This window comes from Anopheles cruzii, chromosome 3, assembly GCF_943734635.1.
Source record: "Anopheles cruzii chromosome 3, idAnoCruzAS_RS32_06, whole genome shotgun sequence".
NCBI lineage: Eukaryota > Metazoa > Arthropoda > Insecta > Diptera > Culicidae > Anopheles > Anopheles cruzii.
Genome location: NC_069145.1, coordinates 22,592,994 through 22,613,545, shown reverse-complemented (window position 1 = coordinate 22,613,545; position 20,552 = coordinate 22,592,994). Strand labels below are relative to the sequence as shown.

General features: G+C 49.4%; 6 protein-coding genes across 6 annotated transcripts in view; 1 reads left to right on the top strand and 5 right to left on the bottom strand.

The window, feature by feature from the left end:
• Positions 1 to 1,987: 1,987 nt before the first annotated feature.
• Positions 1,988 to 2,793, bottom strand: LOC128273829 (exosome complex component RRP46). The gene is made up of 3 exons (XM_053011884.1): positions 2,683 to 2,793; positions 2,393 to 2,628; positions 1,988 to 2,326 (listed from the first exon to the last, which is right to left on the bottom strand). The coding sequence occupies exons 1-3, from the start codon at positions 2,765 to 2,767 to the stop codon at positions 1,991 to 1,993; spliced, it is 657 nt and encodes a 218-aa protein (XP_052867844.1). The 5' UTR covers positions 2,768 to 2,793; the 3' UTR covers positions 1,988 to 1,990.
• Positions 2,794 to 3,126: 333 nt separating this feature from the next.
• Positions 3,127 to 9,927, bottom strand: LOC128275536 (neuroendocrine convertase 2). The gene is made up of 11 exons (XM_053014077.1): positions 9,240 to 9,927; positions 8,837 to 8,944; positions 6,120 to 6,375; positions 5,994 to 6,031; positions 5,841 to 5,917; positions 5,302 to 5,779; positions 5,129 to 5,229; positions 4,821 to 5,054; positions 4,591 to 4,755; positions 4,395 to 4,512; positions 3,127 to 4,317 (listed from the first exon to the last, which is right to left on the bottom strand). The coding sequence occupies exons 1-11, from the start codon at positions 9,444 to 9,446 to the stop codon at positions 4,156 to 4,158; spliced, it is 1,944 nt and encodes a 647-aa protein (XP_052870037.1). The 5' UTR covers positions 9,447 to 9,927; the 3' UTR covers positions 3,127 to 4,155.
• Positions 9,928 to 10,825: 898 nt separating this feature from the next.
• LOC128272159 (protein YIF1B-A) lies at positions 10,826 to 12,515 on the bottom strand. The gene is made up of 6 exons (XM_053009914.1): positions 12,437 to 12,515; positions 12,214 to 12,372; positions 11,808 to 12,142; positions 11,610 to 11,733; positions 11,278 to 11,540; positions 10,826 to 11,200 (listed from the first exon to the last, which is right to left on the bottom strand). The coding sequence occupies exons 1-6, from the start codon at positions 12,471 to 12,473 to the stop codon at positions 10,991 to 10,993; spliced, it is 1,128 nt and encodes a 375-aa protein (XP_052865874.1). The 5' UTR covers positions 12,474 to 12,515; the 3' UTR covers positions 10,826 to 10,990.
• A 492-nt stretch (positions 12,516 to 13,007) lies between these two features.
• LOC128270062 (protein hsr-9-like) lies at positions 13,008 to 14,325 on the top strand. The gene is made up of 3 exons (XM_053007466.1): positions 13,008 to 13,053; positions 13,126 to 14,118; positions 14,189 to 14,325. The coding sequence occupies exons 1-3, from the start codon at positions 13,008 to 13,010 to the stop codon at positions 14,323 to 14,325; spliced, it is 1,176 nt and encodes a 391-aa protein (XP_052863426.1).
• Positions 14,326 to 14,637: 312 nt separating this feature from the next.
• Positions 14,638 to 18,237, bottom strand: LOC128272424 (WD repeat-containing protein 20). Its single transcript, XM_053010229.1, has 5 exons — positions 17,850 to 18,237; positions 17,157 to 17,339; positions 16,245 to 17,086; positions 15,070 to 16,180; positions 14,638 to 14,804 (listed from the first exon to the last, which is right to left on the bottom strand). Exons 1-5 carry the CDS (start codon positions 18,231 to 18,233, stop codon positions 14,745 to 14,747), a joined length of 2,580 nt encoding a protein of 859 aa, XP_052866189.1. The 5' UTR covers positions 18,234 to 18,237; the 3' UTR covers positions 14,638 to 14,744.
• A 1,747-nt stretch (positions 18,238 to 19,984) lies between these two features.
• Positions 19,985 to 20,552, bottom strand: part of LOC128269672 (inhibitory POU protein) — a 26,101-nt gene continuing 25,533 nt past the window's right edge. Inside the window, exons 6-7 of the mRNA XM_053007055.1 lie at positions 20,517 to 20,552; positions 19,985 to 20,174 (exon numbers count right to left, since the gene is read on the bottom strand). The exon at positions 20,517 to 20,552 is cut by the window's right edge and continues 196 nt beyond it. Of these exons, the coding sequence (XP_052863015.1) occupies positions 19,985 to 20,174; positions 20,517 to 20,552 (226 nt within the window). The remainder of the gene's footprint in view (positions 20,175 to 20,516) is intronic.

The following is a 20,552-nucleotide window of genomic DNA, read 5'->3' as shown; positions in this document are numbered from 1 at the left end:
AAAAAACCCGTTAGCCCGCCTTATTCAACGTATACGAATGCTCGCCCCAGACTCGCCGCCGTGCGAGTTTGGCAGCAGCAAAGAAGGAAGGAAGGAAGGATTACCAAAAGCCCCAAAGGCGCAAAGGCCACAGGAAGTGAACATTAGTCATCGGCCAGCTGCCGTGTTTAAGGACATTAGCACTAAAAGCGAACCCATCATTGCACATGCACAAACACGCGCACTCACACACACACACGCAAACGCACGCACGCAAAGCATGTAGAAATCTAAGAATTGTGCTTCAAACGAGTAAAGATAGGGAACAACACACAAACACACAACCCCCACGGACAGTTGACCCACACGATCCATTGCTTCTAACTACAACTAATCGTCGCCGTGTTTAAATGTGTACATTTTGAAACCCCCCAAAAGGAAACCCAATTAAGAAAACTAATACTCTCACGCACCGCTCGTCCCCTCCGCGCGGGGGGTCTGTGGAAGTGTTTTACGCATGCGCAATAGGAGGGCCCACTAGGCGGCTTCCGTGGTCGTTGTATTGTTGTGTAAGAAAAAGAATACACGGAACATAGTATTGGTCTCGGTTGGTCACCGATCGAGCGAGGAAGAGAGAGAGAGAGAGATAGGAGCACTCGAGGAGCAAGAAAACAATAGTGTAACGGAACACCCTGAAAACCACTCATGTCTACTATGGATCTACACGGCTTTAGGGTATAAATGTTTTACGACGTAACTCGTGGCTTGTTGTTGTGAGTTATGAGAGGGAAGCAAACCAAGGCAAGGCGACGAGGGGCTATCTATTTTCCAATCGAAAGCAATAATAGCATCACGTAAACTTTAACACACAATGCTGGCAAACGTGAGCACCAATGGAACGGGTGTCGTTGTTGCGAAAGGATCCAAGTAGGGCCTGGGCAAAGTGAGCGGCACCCATCAATGATGCTGCACTTGCAACGATCACACCGTCGGCCCAGCGAGGACTCACGAAACAGGGATTTAAATGAGTAGTACAGGCCCGCAGGACGTACGATCGTGTGTGTGTTCGGTGGTGGACCGAACATGATTTTAATTTCATTACATATCTTCTTCAATCAGTCGCCGAGAGTGGAACCTCGGAGGACAGACCGTGCACGAAAGAGTAGGGGGGGAAAGCACGCAACTCCCATTTCCCGAAGTACGAACTATAATCTGATCTCATAGATGCAGAGGTAGGCAAGGGGCATACCCGGGAAAACGCTGGCCTACAACAGGGCCAGTTGTACAACACTCCACTCCAGGACAGTCATACGTGGCCCGGCTTAGGCGATCCATTCCGGCACAACCCAGACCAAGTTCCACATATAGGCAATGGTACGAAAGGTAACTGGTCGAAGGCCGATGTGCAATCAGCAAACGGAATGCCATGAATCCTGGAGTGGCGTCGCGACAACGACGACCAGTCCGAGGGCGAGCAGTCAGTCAAGCTGTTGGCGCAAGGTAGTAATTAGTAAGTGTAAGGCTGTACATTGTTCGGCAGTTCTCTCTGGGCGATACCATTCGTGTGACGGACAAACAACAAAACGTAAGCAAAGAAAAACAAACAAAAAAACAACCGCTCGAGCGGGTGGGAAAAGCGATGAAAAACGGAATTTGTGTAATGATTGTAATAAAACTGTAGATAAAGTATAAAATTGTATACAAGACAAAAAGGTAACTTATTGAAAATAAAGTAAATTAATAATATGTGCCCAGCGCGTAGTGTCTTGTATTGTGAAAGAAATACTTAAACTATCGGGGGAATTTGAAAATGGAGCAAGATGTCCTTGAGCACGCGTTGCGAAGCGTCACCTACACGCAAAGCGTTTTTGTGTCTTGGGAAGCGTTCCAATTGAAAATATTTCGTTTTAATAACTTTATCTGACTTCCGATCGACTGGTGATCGTTTACTGTTGTTTAAAGAATTTTTGATGCCGTTTGTTTTAAACACATTTATTCTTTATGCCGCTCATCAACTTTCGTCCGTTACAACCTGCGTTATGTTTTGGGACACTTTGCGATAGAAATCGAAAATCTTATCCACAGCGCTTTTGCACACCGCCAGAACCCGTTCGTACTCGTCGAGCGTAAAACTTCCGTGCACGTACGAGGTGACGGTGTTTTTGGCGATGCTATCGAAAACAAACGTAAAGGAACTGCGTGTCAATTTCAGTTGTTTGCCCTCCGGATCCAGTATCACGTTGCCATCCTGATCCAGGATGCAGTGCACGGCCGCAACGACAAAGTTCAGCTCGATTCCACCGGTGATCAGTGCCAGGCAGGTAGCGTTTATCGAGCAGGCCAACAACTGCAAGAAACCACAAAGGTCAATGACGTTATCGGCATACCAATCGGCGCATCCTTGCATACTTACACCACCCTTGTCGGTCATTTCCTGTACAATTACGTACACTGCCGTCCGGGGAAATGCTGTGGTGGCGACCGCTCGAACGAACGATCGCTTAATGAGACTCTCCACCAGGCGGTTCTGAATGTCTTCCAGGCCTGCGTTCGATCGGTACTGTACCTCCAGGTGGGAGTTTTCCGATTCGGCATTCCTGAGTTTGATCTCCGCCGGCCCATTAGCGGATACCATAACCTGCGTGGAACCTGCAAACAAACGGGTCATCAGCTCGTTTATGGTACGGCATTGGAAATACATACCCTGCGACAGTGCAGCTGAACAATCGGAACGGGATAAAATGTTCGTGTCACATATCATACGCCGTAAGGACAAAGATTTCTCCATTCTGTTGCTCGGCGTGCTACGACCTAAACGCGTTGTGCCGGTAGTAGAATAACAACACAACAAACCAAAACAATCCTTTGACGTTTCGCTCTCGTGGTTCTGTTTACACCACACGACCAAAAACTTAACCGTATGTCACTTCTCAGGTGAGGTGAGCCGTGGTGAATATAGCTGTTTGGTGAAAATGAGGAATCTACTAAATCCGAATTGAATACAACCGCCGTTTAGTTTAGATCGCAGGTTTCGTAAAAAAAAAGCAGCAAAGGATTTAACCAGTCTTTGTAATTCATTGTACAGAACTCCTGGCGTATTTATAGAATCCAATTTGTGTTTATACAAAAATTCAAACATATTGCCCCGGTACACACTGAATTCAACCATGAAAACTTAATTTCCATATTAGCCTGTATGTTTGGTGAGATTATAACGTAAACACAAAACGTAAGATTAGGTGGGTTACCGTTGTGTAATCTAACAACAAATTAACATTCGATAACGCAACTTTCTTTGCTTTGCTAATGTTCCATTAACCAAGTGAATCTATCTTTCACCTTTTCTAACAAGTTATACTAAGTGTTCAAATGCATTCCTTTATTTATGTTATCAAAGATGAAGTTCATTTGTTCACATAATGATTTCTGGTAGTTCTGATGGATTCGTTTACTGCTGTAGGGTGGTACTCTATTACTACTACTGCTGCTGTTACTGCTGATGTTGTTGCCGTTGCTGCTGCTGCTGCTGCCGCCGTTGCTGCTGGTGCTGCTGGTGACTGATTCGGTGGACTATGTATTATCGCCAAAACCCGCTTCTGTTGGCCAGCAGATACAGATAGGTAAAACCAGCCCTGGAGAACGTGTTTTTCCGTAAATATAGAAGCACTGTACTTTATACGCACTATATACAAATTAATCTGCCCCACGGACGAGTGATCCGAGCCAAAAGATGGGTCAAACGGAACCATAACCATCAACGGAAGGTGCAACAGAGTTTCGAATAGGTATAATTAGACAACAATCAGAACCAGTCCAGCCAGAGACACGTGTTTCTTAGCGCTTTGTCCGTGCCTGCCGTCGCTGCGGTGTTCTTTTGGGATGGTGTTCTAGAAGGCTCGGTAGAGGAACGGGATCGATGCCAGTTCATGCTGCATTCCTGACCGGGAACTTGCGTGTTGGGTTCTATTCTGCGCTTCTGCTTTTTGTGGTGGTTCGATAATAGACGATGGAAAGCTGCACTAGATAAGAATTCTCAGCGAACCCCGTAACATAAATACTGCAAACATCCATATGTATAAATATATATATATGTATATATCTATAGGTGTAACGATATCAGGCCCTGGCATCGTCACACGTACTAGTATAATGGGTACCGCGAACCGCAGAATGGCTTCAGTTGCCATCCTTATCCTCGTGAGCTTTCTTTACAATGGCCAGCTTAGAGTGTGGGGAGGCCGGCGACAGGGTCTGGTAGGGTGGATCCTTCGTGCCGTGTAGCACGAGCGAAAACTCCTTGATCCAACCGGAGCGACTTTCCTTTGAGTTGAACCGTGCCTGGCGGAGGACGACAAACATACATTCGGCATGAGTAAGATCTGTGTGGCCGGAAATAGACCCCTAGTCTAGCTCACCTCTAGTATCCACGTGCCTTGCGGATATTCGCCCCATGTGTGTGTCGTCATGAACGGCCATTTGGTGAACCCATCACGACGATCATCATCGTTGGCCCGCTTGCTCAGTATCATCGATCTACGGACGAGACAGTAAACACATAAACGATGCTACGCCTGCTTTGGTTCAAACTCTCGCGTCTCCCCGCCCCAGTACCTGGTGCCCATGGGCGATGTCAGAAACAGCTCCAAATCTCCACGCCTGCTGGCGTTCGCGGTGATGACGGCCTGCACATGCTCTAGGTATCGCACTTCCGTGTCCGTTCCCTTGCAGGCGTTCGTCTTGATGGGCAAGTACAGTGACCCGGAGGATGATATTTGACTGAAAGTGGTAACGGAGAGTGCCTTTTACAATTCCGTCACCGTATCTGCCAAGAAACGACGTACTGTAGCTGTGTGATGGCACCGGCTTCACAGTGATACCGCGGAGGGACAGTTCGCCATTTTTTCGCCAGCGCAACCATTGCTCCGGCGTCCAGCACTCCGAACCCGAACAGATGGTTAAACTCTAGTCCGACACCGTTCATTGTCCAATGGAACCGATTCTTAGCGTCGAACAGCGAGTTACGCTTCGAAGTGAGCACGGTCAAGTGTTGCATATCGCGCCACGAAAGCGTTGGACTGTGGATAGATTAATGGCACCGAAATGTGATTTGAGGTCCAAGGGGGATTCCTTCACCGCCGACGATACGCACTTTGCCTCCAGTGCCAACGCAAAGACTCCGGCCGCTTCCGGTGCGGCTGCACTCGTTCCGGAGTGCGTTGTGGTGCACTTGCCATACAGATCGGTCGTTGCCTGTCGGGCAAGATCAGAAAGAGTTGAAGCATTACGCCAAGCTTCATTTATTACAATGCACCCGGAACTTACCACACCCGTGTTGGGATCCTTTGCGCCATTGCTGAACGTGCTTGCGAGCGTGGAGCTGCAGCTCTCGTCGTAGTGTGCATTCTGGCCATCGTTAATCGCACTGTTGATCGAAATGGTCCACATCGAGGCCGCGTACCCGTCACAGTTGCAGTCGTCCTCCTCGCCGCCATCTCCCGAGGCCCACACGTAGATGTTGCCGAGACCGTTGCGTCCTTCGTTGACGCCCTGTACGATCGCACGCATCGTAGCATTCCGTGGTCCATCGACCGTCTTACCATCGTCCGTCGGTCCCCACGATGCACTGTAGATGTGTATCTTATGCGGCTCGTGGCCCATCGAGTTCGCCTCGATCAAATCGGTCATGTACGGTTGGTCCAGCATCCGGATGCCGGCTATTTTCGAGTCGTACGCCACCCCAACGCCACAGATGCCGTTGTCGCGGGCGGCGGCCACTTCACCGGCGCATCTCGTGCCATGGCTGCCGGAGTAGAGAGTTGTTAGGGATTTGCCACTCCAGGGAAACGCCCTACGCCTTTTACCTATTGAACCAATCGTCCGTGTACCGCGGATAGGGGAACGGATCATTGCTGCTAAAGTCATAACTGGCCTCGGCATTCTGGAACGGAACGGGAGAGAGTGGACGGAACGGTGAGAATACGCAAAACCTATCGTACCGCACCAGTGATACGTACGTAGTTAAACTTTAGGTCGGCATGCATATAATCGACTCCTGAAAACGAGAAGGTAAGAAGCATTATTAAATAATACCCCCGGGCGGCGTGGAGCCTTCGCTGCCAGCGCCAGCGTCCTTAACCCACCGTCGTCCATAATGGCCGTTGTGATGTTTTTTCCCGTAATCCCTTGGTCCCACGCGGCCAACACGTTGAGGTCGAGCTTGGCTTTGCCACCGTTTTGACCAGTGTTCTTCAAGTACCATTGAAAGGGAAAGTACGGGTCGGTCGGAATGTTCTCACCTCCGTACGGCGTCTTATCCGGGATGTAGTTGAGGGGAACCGCGTGACGAAAGCCACGCTTAACGCGCTTGAATCCGGCCTGCTGTATGGCTGTATGAACCTGGGGACGAGAGGGTTTGCGTCGGTGAGTGCAACCGGTGACATTTGGACAGCACAGCGCGGTATTTTTATTCCTTTCGCTTGAACTAAAATGTTAAAAATAATATTTCCATTTATCTCCGGCAAAGCGAAGAGCTGCGGACGAGGAGCACACGGAATGTGCGTCATTTTCGTTTCGAGCGAAAATACCGCCAGCAAAACAATTATGAATTCGCCACGGAAGGTGGAATGGAAACCGCAACGCACACCGAACCACCACAGCCCGGACCACTTCAGCGGAATGAGCTCCGGAACGAGTGTGTCCTCGGTCTCGGAGCGCTTTACGACTCCATTTATGAAGAGATTTTTTTACGGCCGTTTAACTTTATGCGCCCGATGCGAACTTCGGCCGTTCCGAGGGCATTCCGAGAACATGGTGTGCCGGCGGAGATTTGAAACTTAATATCGTGCATTTTGAAAACTAATTTAATATTTTCCATTACCAGAGAACCCGAGGTGCCCCAGGGGATCCTTTGTGGGAGATAATGGTCTTTCTTATTCTTCTTCAGTTTTTCTTATTCTTCAACTAGTTTTAGGTGTGCCCAACTAACCCGCCCAAATTCGCATTTTGGAAACAAACCAAACGTTCATTACAATCAAACTATTTAATGTTCGATGGGTATCGAGCGAATGATCGAACATCGTGTCGTTGGACTGCACCGACCGATGATCGATTATCGGTGTCGACGAACTTCTGCCCAGATATTTAAATATTGTGAAGGCAAATGAAGTAAATGTGTCCATTATTACTCACGTTCGTGGGTCCTTGAATGTATTCGCATTACTTTTTAATGTTGTTCCATTCATTTCATTCACTAAAACCTCTTTGCTTGGTTGTCAGCCGAATTCAACCTTAAGGCCTCTTTTAATCATAAGTGTCATTCGACTATTTTAATCATAAGTGAAGATAGTAATAGAAAAACAATAATTGTAGGTGCTCATTATCTGCAAGACCCATAAGCAATTCAGCCCCGGGCGATCGTAAATTAAACGGTGCTAAATTTGGCGCTATCATCGGAGACAAGCGGAGGATACCGTTCAACATCGCTGCATCCGGCAGGTATCGATCGGTCCGCAGCCGAAGGGGGTTATCAGACATCCGTTATCTTGTAGGCCTTCACCCGGGTTAATCGCTTCCTGCCCGTCGCAGTCCGAACGATTAGTTTAATTACGGGGGTGCGCGGAATCCTCCGGCAGTAGCAATCTCCGGCCTGCCGTTGCCCGCGTGCGTCAGAAGCGCGAAAAAGGATAACGCGCCACAGCGTGTGTTAGCGCGAAGAATACACTTGCACCGGTTCACGTGGGCCCAAAATAGATTGTGCTTTTAGGCGAAAACGGGCCAGTAGGTAGCCGGCGCGTGTGTTGCCGTGCGAAGTATTTCAAACCTCGTGGCATACGCGACATCCAACGGCTTTGGTGTCGGCTTGAATGGGTTCCATAATCACAGGCTAATTGGATGCTCACATTTCGTCCCGCCACGAGCATATTGTGTTTCGTAAATCTCTCTCTCGAGCCACGTCTTGTCGCCCCAGACATGTGACGATTGCTCCTATCAATCCAGGGCGCACGTTGTGAGTCAAGGACACTCGTACTGATCCTGAATCCCAAAGATCGGTGGCTTCAGAAATAAACCAGACTCCCGGCTCCGATTTTGCTTTTTGGGGAAACATCTTGGTCTTGGAATTTAAAGCATCGGGTCCCGTCAACGGCAACGCTTACTTTGTGCCTTTACGCGTATCGCACTGTTTTAATTAACGTTCCAAAACAGCCCCCAGCTAGGCGAGATGTAGGCAGCCTTTGAGCCTCGTTTTTTCTCCTTTTTCTGGGAGAATTTTAATGAGCTTTGTTTCCAAATTTAGATCGACCGATTTCTGGTCGAACCACACAAATCATTCATTCCTTTCTCTTTCCGGAGTATTTGTGCAACAATGTTGGTTTACAACCGAACATAAAAATAGCATAGCAAAGGGTCGCTTTTCCAATTCCAATCTTGTCCGCCACTCAATGAACGTTCATAATGTCGTTGTTTTCTCGTCGCTCTCGTTACTGCCGTTCACCGGCCATCCACGCGCGTCCTTAATGAAATCTCTATTACGGCGCACGAACTCATCAAACCGCGTAACATGGCGACCGCAAGGAGGTGATTGAATAAAAGGAGGTCGCGTCACTCGCACGCGGACCTTAAAGAGCGATAGATCGAACGGGACCCTGGTCGGATGTGACGTAAATGCAAACGACGAAGGGCGGCGGGACATGTTGCTGCACATGGGACCGAAGACGTATTTGGGAACCAACAACAACAATGCTAATGGCAGGCCGATAATGGAAAACAACATAAATATGCATAAGCTGAAGGCGGAGAACCTGTGCGGTTACGTCCTCCGCCACATCCGGTCGCCTCCGCGAGCGCCTGTTTCACTTACCAGTGGCTCCTTCTTCAGGACGCGCGTATGGGAGATGCTTCGCCTGGTGCGAACCAGCGGCAGGGTGGTGTGCTTGAAGTGGTACTCCTTGCCATTGCTGCCCGGAAGCTGAAAGTAAAGTTCCCATCACATCACAAAACGAACAGCGCACAATGCGAAAGCTTTCCCGACTGCACCCGGGGCGGTGGATCCGAAGCGAAAGGGTAATGGCGATTGGTCACCACTCTTCGCAGCACAGAGCGGCACTTTTTCGTTGGCATTGGCGAAGGCACTAACAACCGTACACACACACACACAGACACGCGCGCGCTCGAACACGACGTGACGTTGGTGGGATTATTGTGTTATCCTTCGGCCCACTCCCGCCCGTCCTGCGGAGGGAACTCCATCACCATTCGCTTACCTCGCCCAAGCTCTGGAACCCGTTGCGGGACGCAATGTCGTGTACCAGCTGCTTGTCGACGCTGCGCCTGAAGCGCACCAGAAAGGAACTGGTGAAGACATCGCCACCGGAGGTGGTCCTGCTGTGTCCCGCCACGCTCGGTATGGCACCGCTGAAGGCCGCACAGCTAATGCCGAACAGGGCCACTAGACAGATTTTGACAAACATCTCGAAACGGCAGGCACGCGGCGGAACCGCGGTGTGTTTTTATGACCTCTCCGCTGTGCCACTTGGTTCGAGGGCGGCACTGGGTCTCCGGATAATGGTCGCCCTCTGGTCGAACAGCCGTGAGCGTGAGAAAAGCCAAAATATAAGCGCACAAAGCACAGACCGACCGCTACGAGCCGCTACAGCAGGCAGCTTGGCTGGTTAACCGCAAGATTTATCGATTGAGCTAATCATTTCCCATTCGGCTTATGGCAGCTGTTAGCAACTTCCGAGCACGGGGGATGTGCGTCACTTCGCTTGTGGCGCACTGTGGGGCTGCGAAGAATGTGACGTAGCGCTGCCCTTCAAACCATCCGGCGGGGAAAGGCGCGCGGGATTCTCACGAGCCACACGCACACACTCTATCACTTCACGCCACCCGTCACTAACTCCTGGAACCTTCCCGCGATGGTCCCGCAGTGGACACTGCTCCGAATCCCTAAAACCGGCCAAACGCGACAATCAGCGACGATTGACTGCGAGTGAAAAGCTTTCTACGCGCCTCGAAGCCTTGGCCCCCAAACAGAGGACTCCGTGGCGGGTACGAGAGCGGAAAATCGGCACGAACGGCAGGAAAACTTTTCCCTTCGCAGGCGCACGCGCAGCACGGAGCACGGCCGCTACCGTATGGCCAGCATACCTGTTACTTGCCGCCTCCGGCGCTGGTGGCCATGTTACACGGTGACCCAGCATGGTATCTCGTTGGCCAAGTGCGTGCGTGTGTCGACCTGCTTTGTCCCCTTTCAGAAGCGGCCCTTCTCGGTCTCGGTGATTTATGGGCACTTTCGGCACAATACATTTATTACAGCTGAGCTTTTCATTACTCAAGAATGTCCTCGCGGGTCGGTGATCTCCACCCTTCGACGAAATGGTCAGCCAGTGGGGTGTGCAATCCGATGGTAAGGATGCGGACCGTGATTGGAAGCTGAAAGTCGTTGGCCTTCGTCAAGCACGACCTCTTCCCCGTTCGTAGCGCAATTCCTTTCGCTCGGGTTGATCCTTCGCAGGAACGACACAGGTTAAGTTGCTTCGTGTAGGATGCACATATGTTGGCAGAGGAATGCCTCTTCAACTAAAAGAATGCATAATTTGAAAGGGGCGCAGGGGAAGCTTCTTACTGTACGGTGCTGCTGTTCCGACGGACAACGACATATCGACGCATAGTTTCTGCGAAGCAGCCCCACATACTTTTGTGAGCTTACACTATTGCCTACAATGATCTAAGCAGGCCGATTTCCCGGAAACTCCGTATTGTAACCCTTTTCGGATACTGTACATCGTTCGATTCCCGAATGATACTTCTTTGGCAATAATAATTTTATTTTTATGTAGTTTTCCGCACAATTGAAACAGATTTAGGCACAAAGAGTCTCTAGCAACACGTTTTCGAGAGGATAAAAACCAAATTGACTTACACTTTATTACCATTTAACGTGTTTTCACATATTCCACCAATTGTCGTTCCACGAGGGCAAAGCATCGAACAAGGGTCATGCGGGTGCCCGTTATGCGCTTGGCACCGCGTCGGCCACGATCAAATGTACCGTGAGCCAGAACGCCAGCACAGGCTGCAGTCCGGTCACCATGAACAGGAAGTAGAGCTTACGTTTACGCCCTGCCTGATGGTCGTTCTGCTGCTGTCCGTACGGTTCATATCCGACGGTACTCGCGGCGTGCGTCGGTTCTGCTAGAACTTTGGCCTTCATCGTCCGTAGCTGGAATAAAGTGTGAGACGCAAAAAACAACAACATTATAACGGCCAGTTCTACCCATTGCAGCGCGGTTTGCTCACCAAAAACAGTGCCAACATTGCGGACGAATAGATCAGTGCTACGTAGTATCCCGTGCGCTTCAGCAGTATACTAGCGGCCACAATGGATACAATTGCCGTGTACTTGTAGCCGGTTAAGGCCAGGAGATCGAACGTACTGATCGAGGTCGAGATGTTTCCTATGTACAGGGTCAGCGTGTAGATTACCATTTCAAAGATACTGTAAGCCAGGGCGCTCGAAGCTTGAATTCCGAGTTGCTCCGACGAAAATCTCTGTTGCACCCCTGGAAAAACGATTTACATCAGAAAGAGGGAACTTAAACAAAACGTTTAACATTCCGTTGGAAACTTACCTAAAGCAATGCCGGCTAGCACGACGTAAGTAATGAAGCTCATAGCTGGGATGTACAGATCGGGTGCATTAATATCGCAACGCGGTTGTACCGGGTTTTCATGGTCATACTTCATGCTCCAATCCTAAGAAGATAAACCAAACATTATTGGGCCTGTTCGGAAGGCAGCTTTGTCGACGGTTTTCAAGCTTTGCTCACATTATGGAGAAAAGGAAAGAAGACAATCTTCAGTTTGTTGATCACGTATCTGTTGTCGACCGCGAAGTAGTACTTCAGCTTGGATGTTGGTAAATACTTTTCAATCTGGCTATGGACAATATCCTTCCCATGGTCGGCCAGCTTCTGGCCGTACTGCATGGCCATGTCCTGCACGATAGGTTGCTGGAACATGGCAAACTGCTGCGCACCACCACCCATTTCCGGCACAAGCGGTTGATTTGGCTGTCGAGGTATGTTCATTTGTGGTTGTTGTGGCTGCGGAGGGATGTATCCGTATGCCGGTTGGGGCTGCGGTAAATGTTGCTGTCCGTAAACTGCAGCGGACAGAGTGACAAAGGTTGAACGGGTTAATCGATAGCCAAATCCAAAACAAGCTGCCACTTACAATCGTTAGGATCGTTGCTCATATACTGAGGCATTTGGGGATCGTTGGCCATGTACTGGTTGCTGGGCATCTGTGATGTCATCTGGGGGTACGGAATGGATGTACCCATGGCATTAACATCACTGACTCGCTTCGGTTTTTTCGAGAGTGACCGATGAGCTGTTGGTAGGAAACCGATCATTAGCAAGCCCACGGTGCTTGAGAGGGTAACATTTGGACTTACCTCGGCCATCGGGTCCGCTTTGAGCGTTGAAATTCATGGCCAAAACAAGAAACTGTTTCCGATTGAGCGATTGAGTCCACTAACTAAAAAGCCAACTTGCCAGTTTTTAACTCGCTGGCTGACGTTTGTCATAATAAAACTGTGCAGGGCGCAATGCTGTAGCTTCAAGGGATTGTTCGGCGAACGTCTCGAGAAGATTTACCCTTAGCAACAATCTACAATGTTTACAAAATGGAAACTTAATTGATTCATGGAAATGGTTCATAATTTTCAAAGGCCAGATGATTGAAACAAAAAAATAAACAGCCTCTTCTTCACCAACGAGTACCAGTGCCAGGTTTTCGGCAAAACTTCTGCCCTCACTGTGCTGTCAGTGGAACATGTTTATAAGCAACACTTCACGAGTTCGCACCGGCTACTCTGACGGCAAGCCTGGAGCAGAAAGATTGTGAAGAATCGAACGACATGTTACAAACGATTTCATTTATACCGGTGAAATCAAAACAACCGTAAATCGCGCGGACTCGTTCAGTGTTTTGTTTTTCTCAACCATCGATAAGTAAACCGTGAAATGACTAGTCGCAAAAATAGATTAAGTCTAAGTCTAGCATCAGAAAGCCGAAAAGATGGTAAGTGCTACGGTCCGTTTGCCGTTACATGATACCACTCATCAGCGCATCCAATTTCAGGCGTCGCGAAATCACCAAACTTGCGTCTCACACCATCCCGGAGAGCGAGAGCAGCTAGACCGAGTTCAGAAAATCAACCAACCAACGACGAGCGCTACGAGGTTTCGCCATCGCAGGGAGGCGACTTTTCGCCGGTGGTTCCTTTCACACAGGAAGCCTTTCATGCTATCAACGGTGTGTCGTGGGAGTGGAACAGCCCGCAGCGTCTGAACGGCCAGCCGAGGCTCCGAGCGGACACAAAGAAATCCACCAGTAAAGTTCATACCAGAAAAACGATCAAACACATCGAATCTCCGTGTGGCATTGCGAAGAAAGCGACGGGTTTCAACAAGTTCATCTCCAAGCTTAATCTTTTGATGGGAAAGGAGAACATGGAAGAATTGGGTGACGTACCAGAGCCACTAGAATCAAACCAGGAACCTGTTTCCGAAGCGTCAGACACATCCGACGTCCCGCTTGATGCGGCAGGAAGCGTTGTGCTTATTGATGCAAATGAGGTTCCTGAAAAACGATCACCAGAGCCAACCGCCGACAGTGATGACGATCTCTTTCAAGATGCCATCATCGATGCTGGGAGCGAGGATACACCAAACGGCGATTCGCTCGATGCGGGACTCGACGATTCCCGACTCAACAGCATGCTGATAAAAGCAAGCCAAACGGCTGAGCAAAACATTAACAAACCTACATCACCACAGGCCGCAGCGTCGCCTCCATCGATCGGGCAGGGTTCGACAAAGGCCAAGCCCACACGCCACAGTATTCCATCCGAAATGAATGACTCCGATATGGACGGGTTTCTTGTGCAGGCCTCTCTGATGGCGGAAGAGAAACGCAGCAGTCCGCAAGAGTCATCTTGTTCGAATAGTGTGTTGCCTAGCAACGACGTAGCCACTTCTAGGCGCACGAATGTCTCCAAACTGAACTCAGCCACAAGCTCGAATGTGCGATCACACCCAGCCCAAAAAAGTGCTTCAAAGTCACCACCCGAAGGTAAGGATCGTAAGAGGAAGGAGCAACCAGCGTCTTTGGTACCAGTTTTGACGTTCTTCTCCTCAAACAGGTAGCAGTGGCGAGACGTCGTCCATGTCACAGGACGAAATAAAGACCCTAATAGAAAAGAAGCGCCAGGAAGCGTTGCGCCGTCTGCAGAACAATCGGTTAAGGCGAGCGATGAAGGGCACTACCACCAACGGATAGCGGCTGTTTGATGTCAGATTGAGCATAGAATATTGAATTTCTTTATCCTTGTTATAAACAAAAGAAACATTACTGCAGTCCATATAAAGCAATCTCTACCGCAACACTGTGCGGCGCATGTACGACTCGACTCTGTCTTCCTGCCGGCAGCTCGCGTAGCGGGTCGCTCACGAAACACGATCGGATGCTATTGTTGAAGGCGAAAGAAAGGGAGCCACGGTTCACGGATAGTTTACGTACTTATTCTTTACTTACTGGTACGGATATTAAAATGTTTTATTCCGCAACATAAAGAACATGTAATAGAGCGTTTAATGGCTTGCGTGGTGAGGAAAATGGGAGGCGTGGGACAGAGCTGCGGATGTAGGACGGGGGCTGCTGCTGGTTGGTTGTGAACGTTCAATATTAACTTAAAATATTTACACTACCGTTCCCCCTGGTGGTGCCGAAGGTGTCGAAGATAAATGCTGTGGAATATTCTGCACGGTCCCCCACGCGGATGGTGATGTGGTGAGTGAGGGAAAACAAGAGGGAAAGAACGAGAGAGAGAAAAAAAGAAGAAAAGCAAATAAGCCGTGTGTCACAAAACCGTCGGAATGGAGCGAAGGTTCTCGCGAGGGTTCTCGCGAGCCAGCACGCAGCGGCCGCCGTTCGGGCTCAGGGGAGCGGCAGATCCGTCGGACGGGCTGCTGCGGCTGCCGCCGCGGCCCGCAAGATGGCCGCCGACGAAGAGGAGCTACTTACAACAAAGCCCGGCCGCGCCCACGTATACACGAAACCATCCTGGCAGGCGGTGAGAAAGCAGTCCTCGCGGAAGATGAGCGCCGTCAGCCGCTCGTGGGCAATCTTTTTGCAGATCAGCGGCTCTAATACTGGACAGTCGTCGTAGCGGGGACAGGCGGGCGTTCCGATCAGTTTCATCGGGTCGTACGACGAAGCAATCCGACCGCACGGTGCAAACCCACCCGAACCGAGCAGGGCGCCGGTGTTGCCGCTTGCGCCACCACCGCCCGATTTGTTCTTCGTCAGCGACGAACTCATGAGGGCGCTCAGGGTGCTTGACACTCCGCCGCCACTGCCACCACTTCCCGACGGCGAGCCGGTGGACAGGGCGGGGTTATTATTACTGTTTATGCTGTTTAGAACATGATTGTTGTTAAGACTGTTGCTATTGCTATTGCTGCTGTTGCTAAAAGTTTTACTGCCTATCGTTATGATACTGCGCTTGCTGCCGCCTCCACCGCCGCCGCCACCGGCCGCCTTGCTAGGTTTGTCATTCTTATCACAGCTACTGCCGCTGCCACTGCTGGCGCTACTGCCACTGCCGCCGGCGCCACCACTATTGCCAAAGCTAAGACTCGTCAAGCGTTGCGTTATCGAATTGAACGTGCTGGAATGCTGGCCGCCGCTGCCACTCTGCGAGTCACTGCCCCCTTTACCGGAGGACTTGTCCTTCTTGCCGCCACCACCACCCACCACCGTCGTTGTCGTTGAGGGCTTCGTGCCGCTGCCACCGGCATCCTCGGACGGGGCTACGGCCCCATCGGCGGCCCCGCTGCTGTTGGCTCGTTTAACAATTTTACTATCAACCGATTCTTTATCACTGCTACTGTCGCTATTAGCTTTATCATCACAATTCAAAGTACCGTACGTATTACCGATCGGTTTGATGGTGCCAGTATTGCTGTACGCACTACTGTTACCGATTAAGCCCAACGTGGGTGTTATTTGCGGTTTAAAGCTAGCATTGTCCACCGTATCGTCTCCGCCGGCTTTGCCCTTGGAGCTGCCAACACTGAACTTGTCCATCTTTGTGTCACCGATACCATTCGACATACCGTTCATCATCACATCTCTGTGGAAGTAAAAAACCCGAAGATTAGAACTAGAAGGAACCTCCACTAAGAACTAATACTCACTTCACGCCGGTATGGTTGGCGGACTTGACGACACGCCCGAACGATTGCCTCAGCACGTCTTCCGTTATGTCCCACAGACATATCTGCGTGTCTTGGCTGACCGAACCGAGCCGGTAGCAGGTGGCCAGGCGATTCTGTGCCGTTAGCTTGTCGCACGTCACTGATGCCGGTGGTAGTTGCTGCTGCTTCGTTGCATTCGCACCGCCATCCGGGTGGCAGTAGCCGGTGGCGTGATGCGGATGGTGGGAACCGCGTTGCTCTCCGAACGATAGTTCCTCCTCGGACAGATCATCCCCATCGAGGTTGTTGTATGAGGTGGTGTACGGATCGAAAGCGACCACCGATACCCACGACCGATGGCCCTGCCCTCGCGCCACCACCCGTTGCTCGTGCAGCGAGAACACCGTCACGAGGTCATCTTCACCGCCTACCACCACATACTTGCCGTCCGGGCTCCAGCAAACGCACAGGAAGCCCCCGAAGTAGGAACGCACGATTCCTACCAGCTCCATGCGCTCGTAGTGGAAGATGCGCAGAAAGCCGTCCTGCGACACAACGGCCAGATGCTGGCCGCACGGCGAGAAGCAAAACTCGTTGATGCTGGCGTTTTCGTGCTGCCCGAAGCACCATTTGTAGAGCGGGTTCTTCGTTGCTTTCGACTTGCTCGCGAACACAATGTACCCATCGCCGCCCTTGTAGGGTTGGTAGCTCGGTGAGGCCGGTGTGCAGGGCAGCTCCTCGTTATAGAGATATATACAGCCGCTGGCGTGAGAAACCAAAAACTGATTCTGAGATCCCGGTATCCACTTGAGGCAGGTAACTTTAGTTTTGTCGATATTTCTCTGCGAAACGATAAGCAGGCGAGATTAGCTTTGATACCACAAGAGTGCAATGAGGCGTTCCCTTGGTTACCTCTTCGTTGAATAGTTTTCCCTGTTCTCGGCGTCCCGGGTGGACCAGCTGAATTTGCCCCGTACTGAAGCCGACCAGCAGTGGAGCTCCCTCATACGTTGCTGCAGTTCCGTTAAAATCGTGGCAACTCGGCGACGTACCTTTGTACAGCTTTTTGTCTATCGGTTTGTTGAGGTCCGTTGCCTGTGGGAAGAAAACATTTCGAAATTCTTATCCAATCACAAATGTTCTTGTTTGTCTTCAATACAATTCATAAGCTACTATGATCGATGTCTTTTAACCGTTCACGGACACAAAGGAACTGATCATTTAATGGTCGAATAAACTACTCCTGGTACGTTAAGAACAAAAATGAAATTCCTTCCAGTAAAGAAGTGAATCGGTTAAATTCCCAGGTGACAAACCTGCTTCGCCAGCAGCAGAACTGGGCGTTATGTCATCCATATCGGGTGCCAAAGATAATAGTTTACGACAACAAATCGATAGCGTGAGAAGCAATGGCGATGTAATATTCTACAATCATTCGCCAAGCCCTTAGGTGTCACTTCGCAAAAAACTGAACTGGGTGTTGGCACAATGTGGTTCTAACGCGACTATTTTGGTGCTCCGTTCTTTCAATTGCGTCTCCGCCCTGCACCTCCATGACGTTAAGTCGGCCTGACACAGCCACTCTGTTGGGGGTGCAATCGTTACCTTCTTGGCTCCCCGGTAGGAGTATACGTAGAGCTCTTTGCCGTAATTGAAACATATTCGGTCCCCACCGACCGGCGCGCTGAATCCGGGTGTTGTCTGGTGTTCCAGGCCGTTCGCAAAGGATTGAGGTTTGGTGAGGGCGATATTGCTGTTGCTGGTGTTGTTGGGAACTGCTCCGGCCACCAGCTGGCCGATCGCGGGAGGCGGTGGGGCCGGCAGTGACACGATCGAAACGCGAACCTGCGGACTGTTCTGATTGTTCTGGTACCCGACGCGGTTCGGCCGGGAGTACTCCGAGAGCGTCATTAATCGGTAGTCCCCTTCGGGGGAAGTGAACTGCGTTTTCAAATCATCTTTACCGCTGCTGTCCAATTGCACAGCCATCTTTTCACGCAACTGTATTAATCGTTTCGACGAACGGCGCACGACTTGACGGGAACGAACACGGGCCGCAGCGGGCGCTTATTTCACCATTGCAAATCGATCATAAACAAAAGTTTTTGCGGAATAAAGTACATTTTCTTCCAATCGGCACATACTTTTGATACGTCAAAAATTATTTGATTACTTAATATTCGAGCGCCTGGGTGACAGCGCGAATTGCAACCGATTCGAGCAGCTCGAGTGAGAACCGGTTTACAAGTGTCTGTTCGACTCCACTTGAAAACGGTATAGGAGATTGGAAATCAGTTTTTGCACGCAAAACCATGGGAATGCACATACAAACACAATGGAAAGGTATGTTTATTCGAAGTTTTAGGTTTACTCACTATTGAACAGTTTGCTGTTTGCATTGAGACTGGTTGAGTAGCCAATTCCAACATTTCTCTTACGTTCGAGTTTGTTTTACAAATGCTTTTCGAGCTAACTGAAGCCTTATTCGTTTGTACCTTCTCGTTCAGTGATTGAAACTGCAGAAAGTTGAAATATTTCATATACAAGTTTTGAAAAAGTCGGTGAAAGTTATGTCCATTTAAAACGCAACTTATTTTTTTGAAACAAATAGCGTTGCGACGAGGAACCATCCGACCTACCGACTTATGCGACGAGGCACCATCAGCGGCCCAACGCAAACATGAGAATTTCACAATCTGCCCAATTCACCAAAAAAAATGGAATCAATTTCCATCCTTCGAACGCCGCTGATTCAACAACAATTCAGTGTTTAATCTGCATCAAATTCATTATTATCAGATTTATTTCTGCCTTTTTGTGTTCTCTTCTAATACTTTTTATATAAAAATTACATGTTCCAATTTTATTGTTTTTCATTTTCTGTGTTACTTTTTTATTATTTACAACTTCACTACCACACAAATTACAAATCAAAAGATTCAACTGAAAGTCAATGTAACTGCGTTTGCTTTTCCGTGTCCTTGGTTGTTGCTTTGTTTCACTATTATTACTTTGTCAAGAGCACTGTGACTCTTTCCGGGTTTTAGATTTACGCTTCTCGGTTGTATGCATTTTATTTGTGCGATGGCTGCCTTGCCTTCTTTGCGCTAAATTGTTGTCACTTACATTATTCTAACCTCGCAATGCATAAAAAGATATAACTGCCATATTGCACTTCGTAGTCATAGGCCTAATCTGCTAGAGATTCCTAGTTTCATCAATCAAGTGATGGATTACGCAGCTCCGTAGCCTCAACCAATACCGTCTTCCGCCACCGCGACCGCTCATCGTTAGGCATTCGATCTGGCCGCGATCGTCCCACTCGATCTTCCGTCGTCGTTAAGTGAAGGCTTAGGTCTATTTTAACTAAAACAAAAAGAATCACAATCCTCAAGGAATCGGAAAGGATACCCTACTGCGTTGCGATTGCTGATTTTCGTGCGGACGCGCACGCCATTGCACGCTACCTACGCCAGTGGTCTCTCTATGCAATTTTACCTCCATATGTACAACAAACTACTGCTTTTGTTAGTGTTTACTTCAATTGGTTCCCATTCTATGTTATATGTCGTGATTCTTGGTTTTGTTTATTTCTTTATTTGCAATTGTCCAAACCCCATATTGCTGCCGGGCCCGGGCCCTCGGCGCGCTCAAGTAGTCTAATATCCAAAACCAGCTACGTTGCTACTGCTAGTAAAAGTCACACTATTTGCTAATTCAAGTTGTGCCTCCTGTGAAGGTCAGTGTTGGGCCGCGAACTTCATGCGTTTCTGTTTCTGGCGCTGGTTGCAGAACCAGACGCGCACGACGTTCTTTTTTAGGTCCAGCTTTTCCGCTATTGCTGCGATCTTCTCTCCCGAGGGTCTCGGTTGGACGGCAAAGTATGCTTCGAGGGAACGCTTTTCCGGTGCAGCAATGGAAGTCCTTTTTCTTGAAAAAAGACTCGATATAGATTACTTTTATTAAAACAACGGTGTCACTAAATAACAGTGCATAACTTAAAACCAAATCTAACCGGGGCGGGTAGGAGACACAAATCCGAACCTGGCACAGGCCAACCGCAACGCAAAACTCAACAGAAGTGACTGAAAAAAAAATTATAAAGAAGAAAGCATAAGAAGCAAACGCAAAAGTGAGCCAGGTGAGTGAGCCTTGGAACCAAAGTGAACGGAAAACTGGTACCGAGCCAAGCCAGGCATCGACATGTGGGACAAATCAAAGCTAAACGGCTACACAAACGAAACCAAGCGTGGAATCAGAAACCGGCACTACCTTTTTTTCTCTCCAGCCGGAAGCACACTTGGTGCG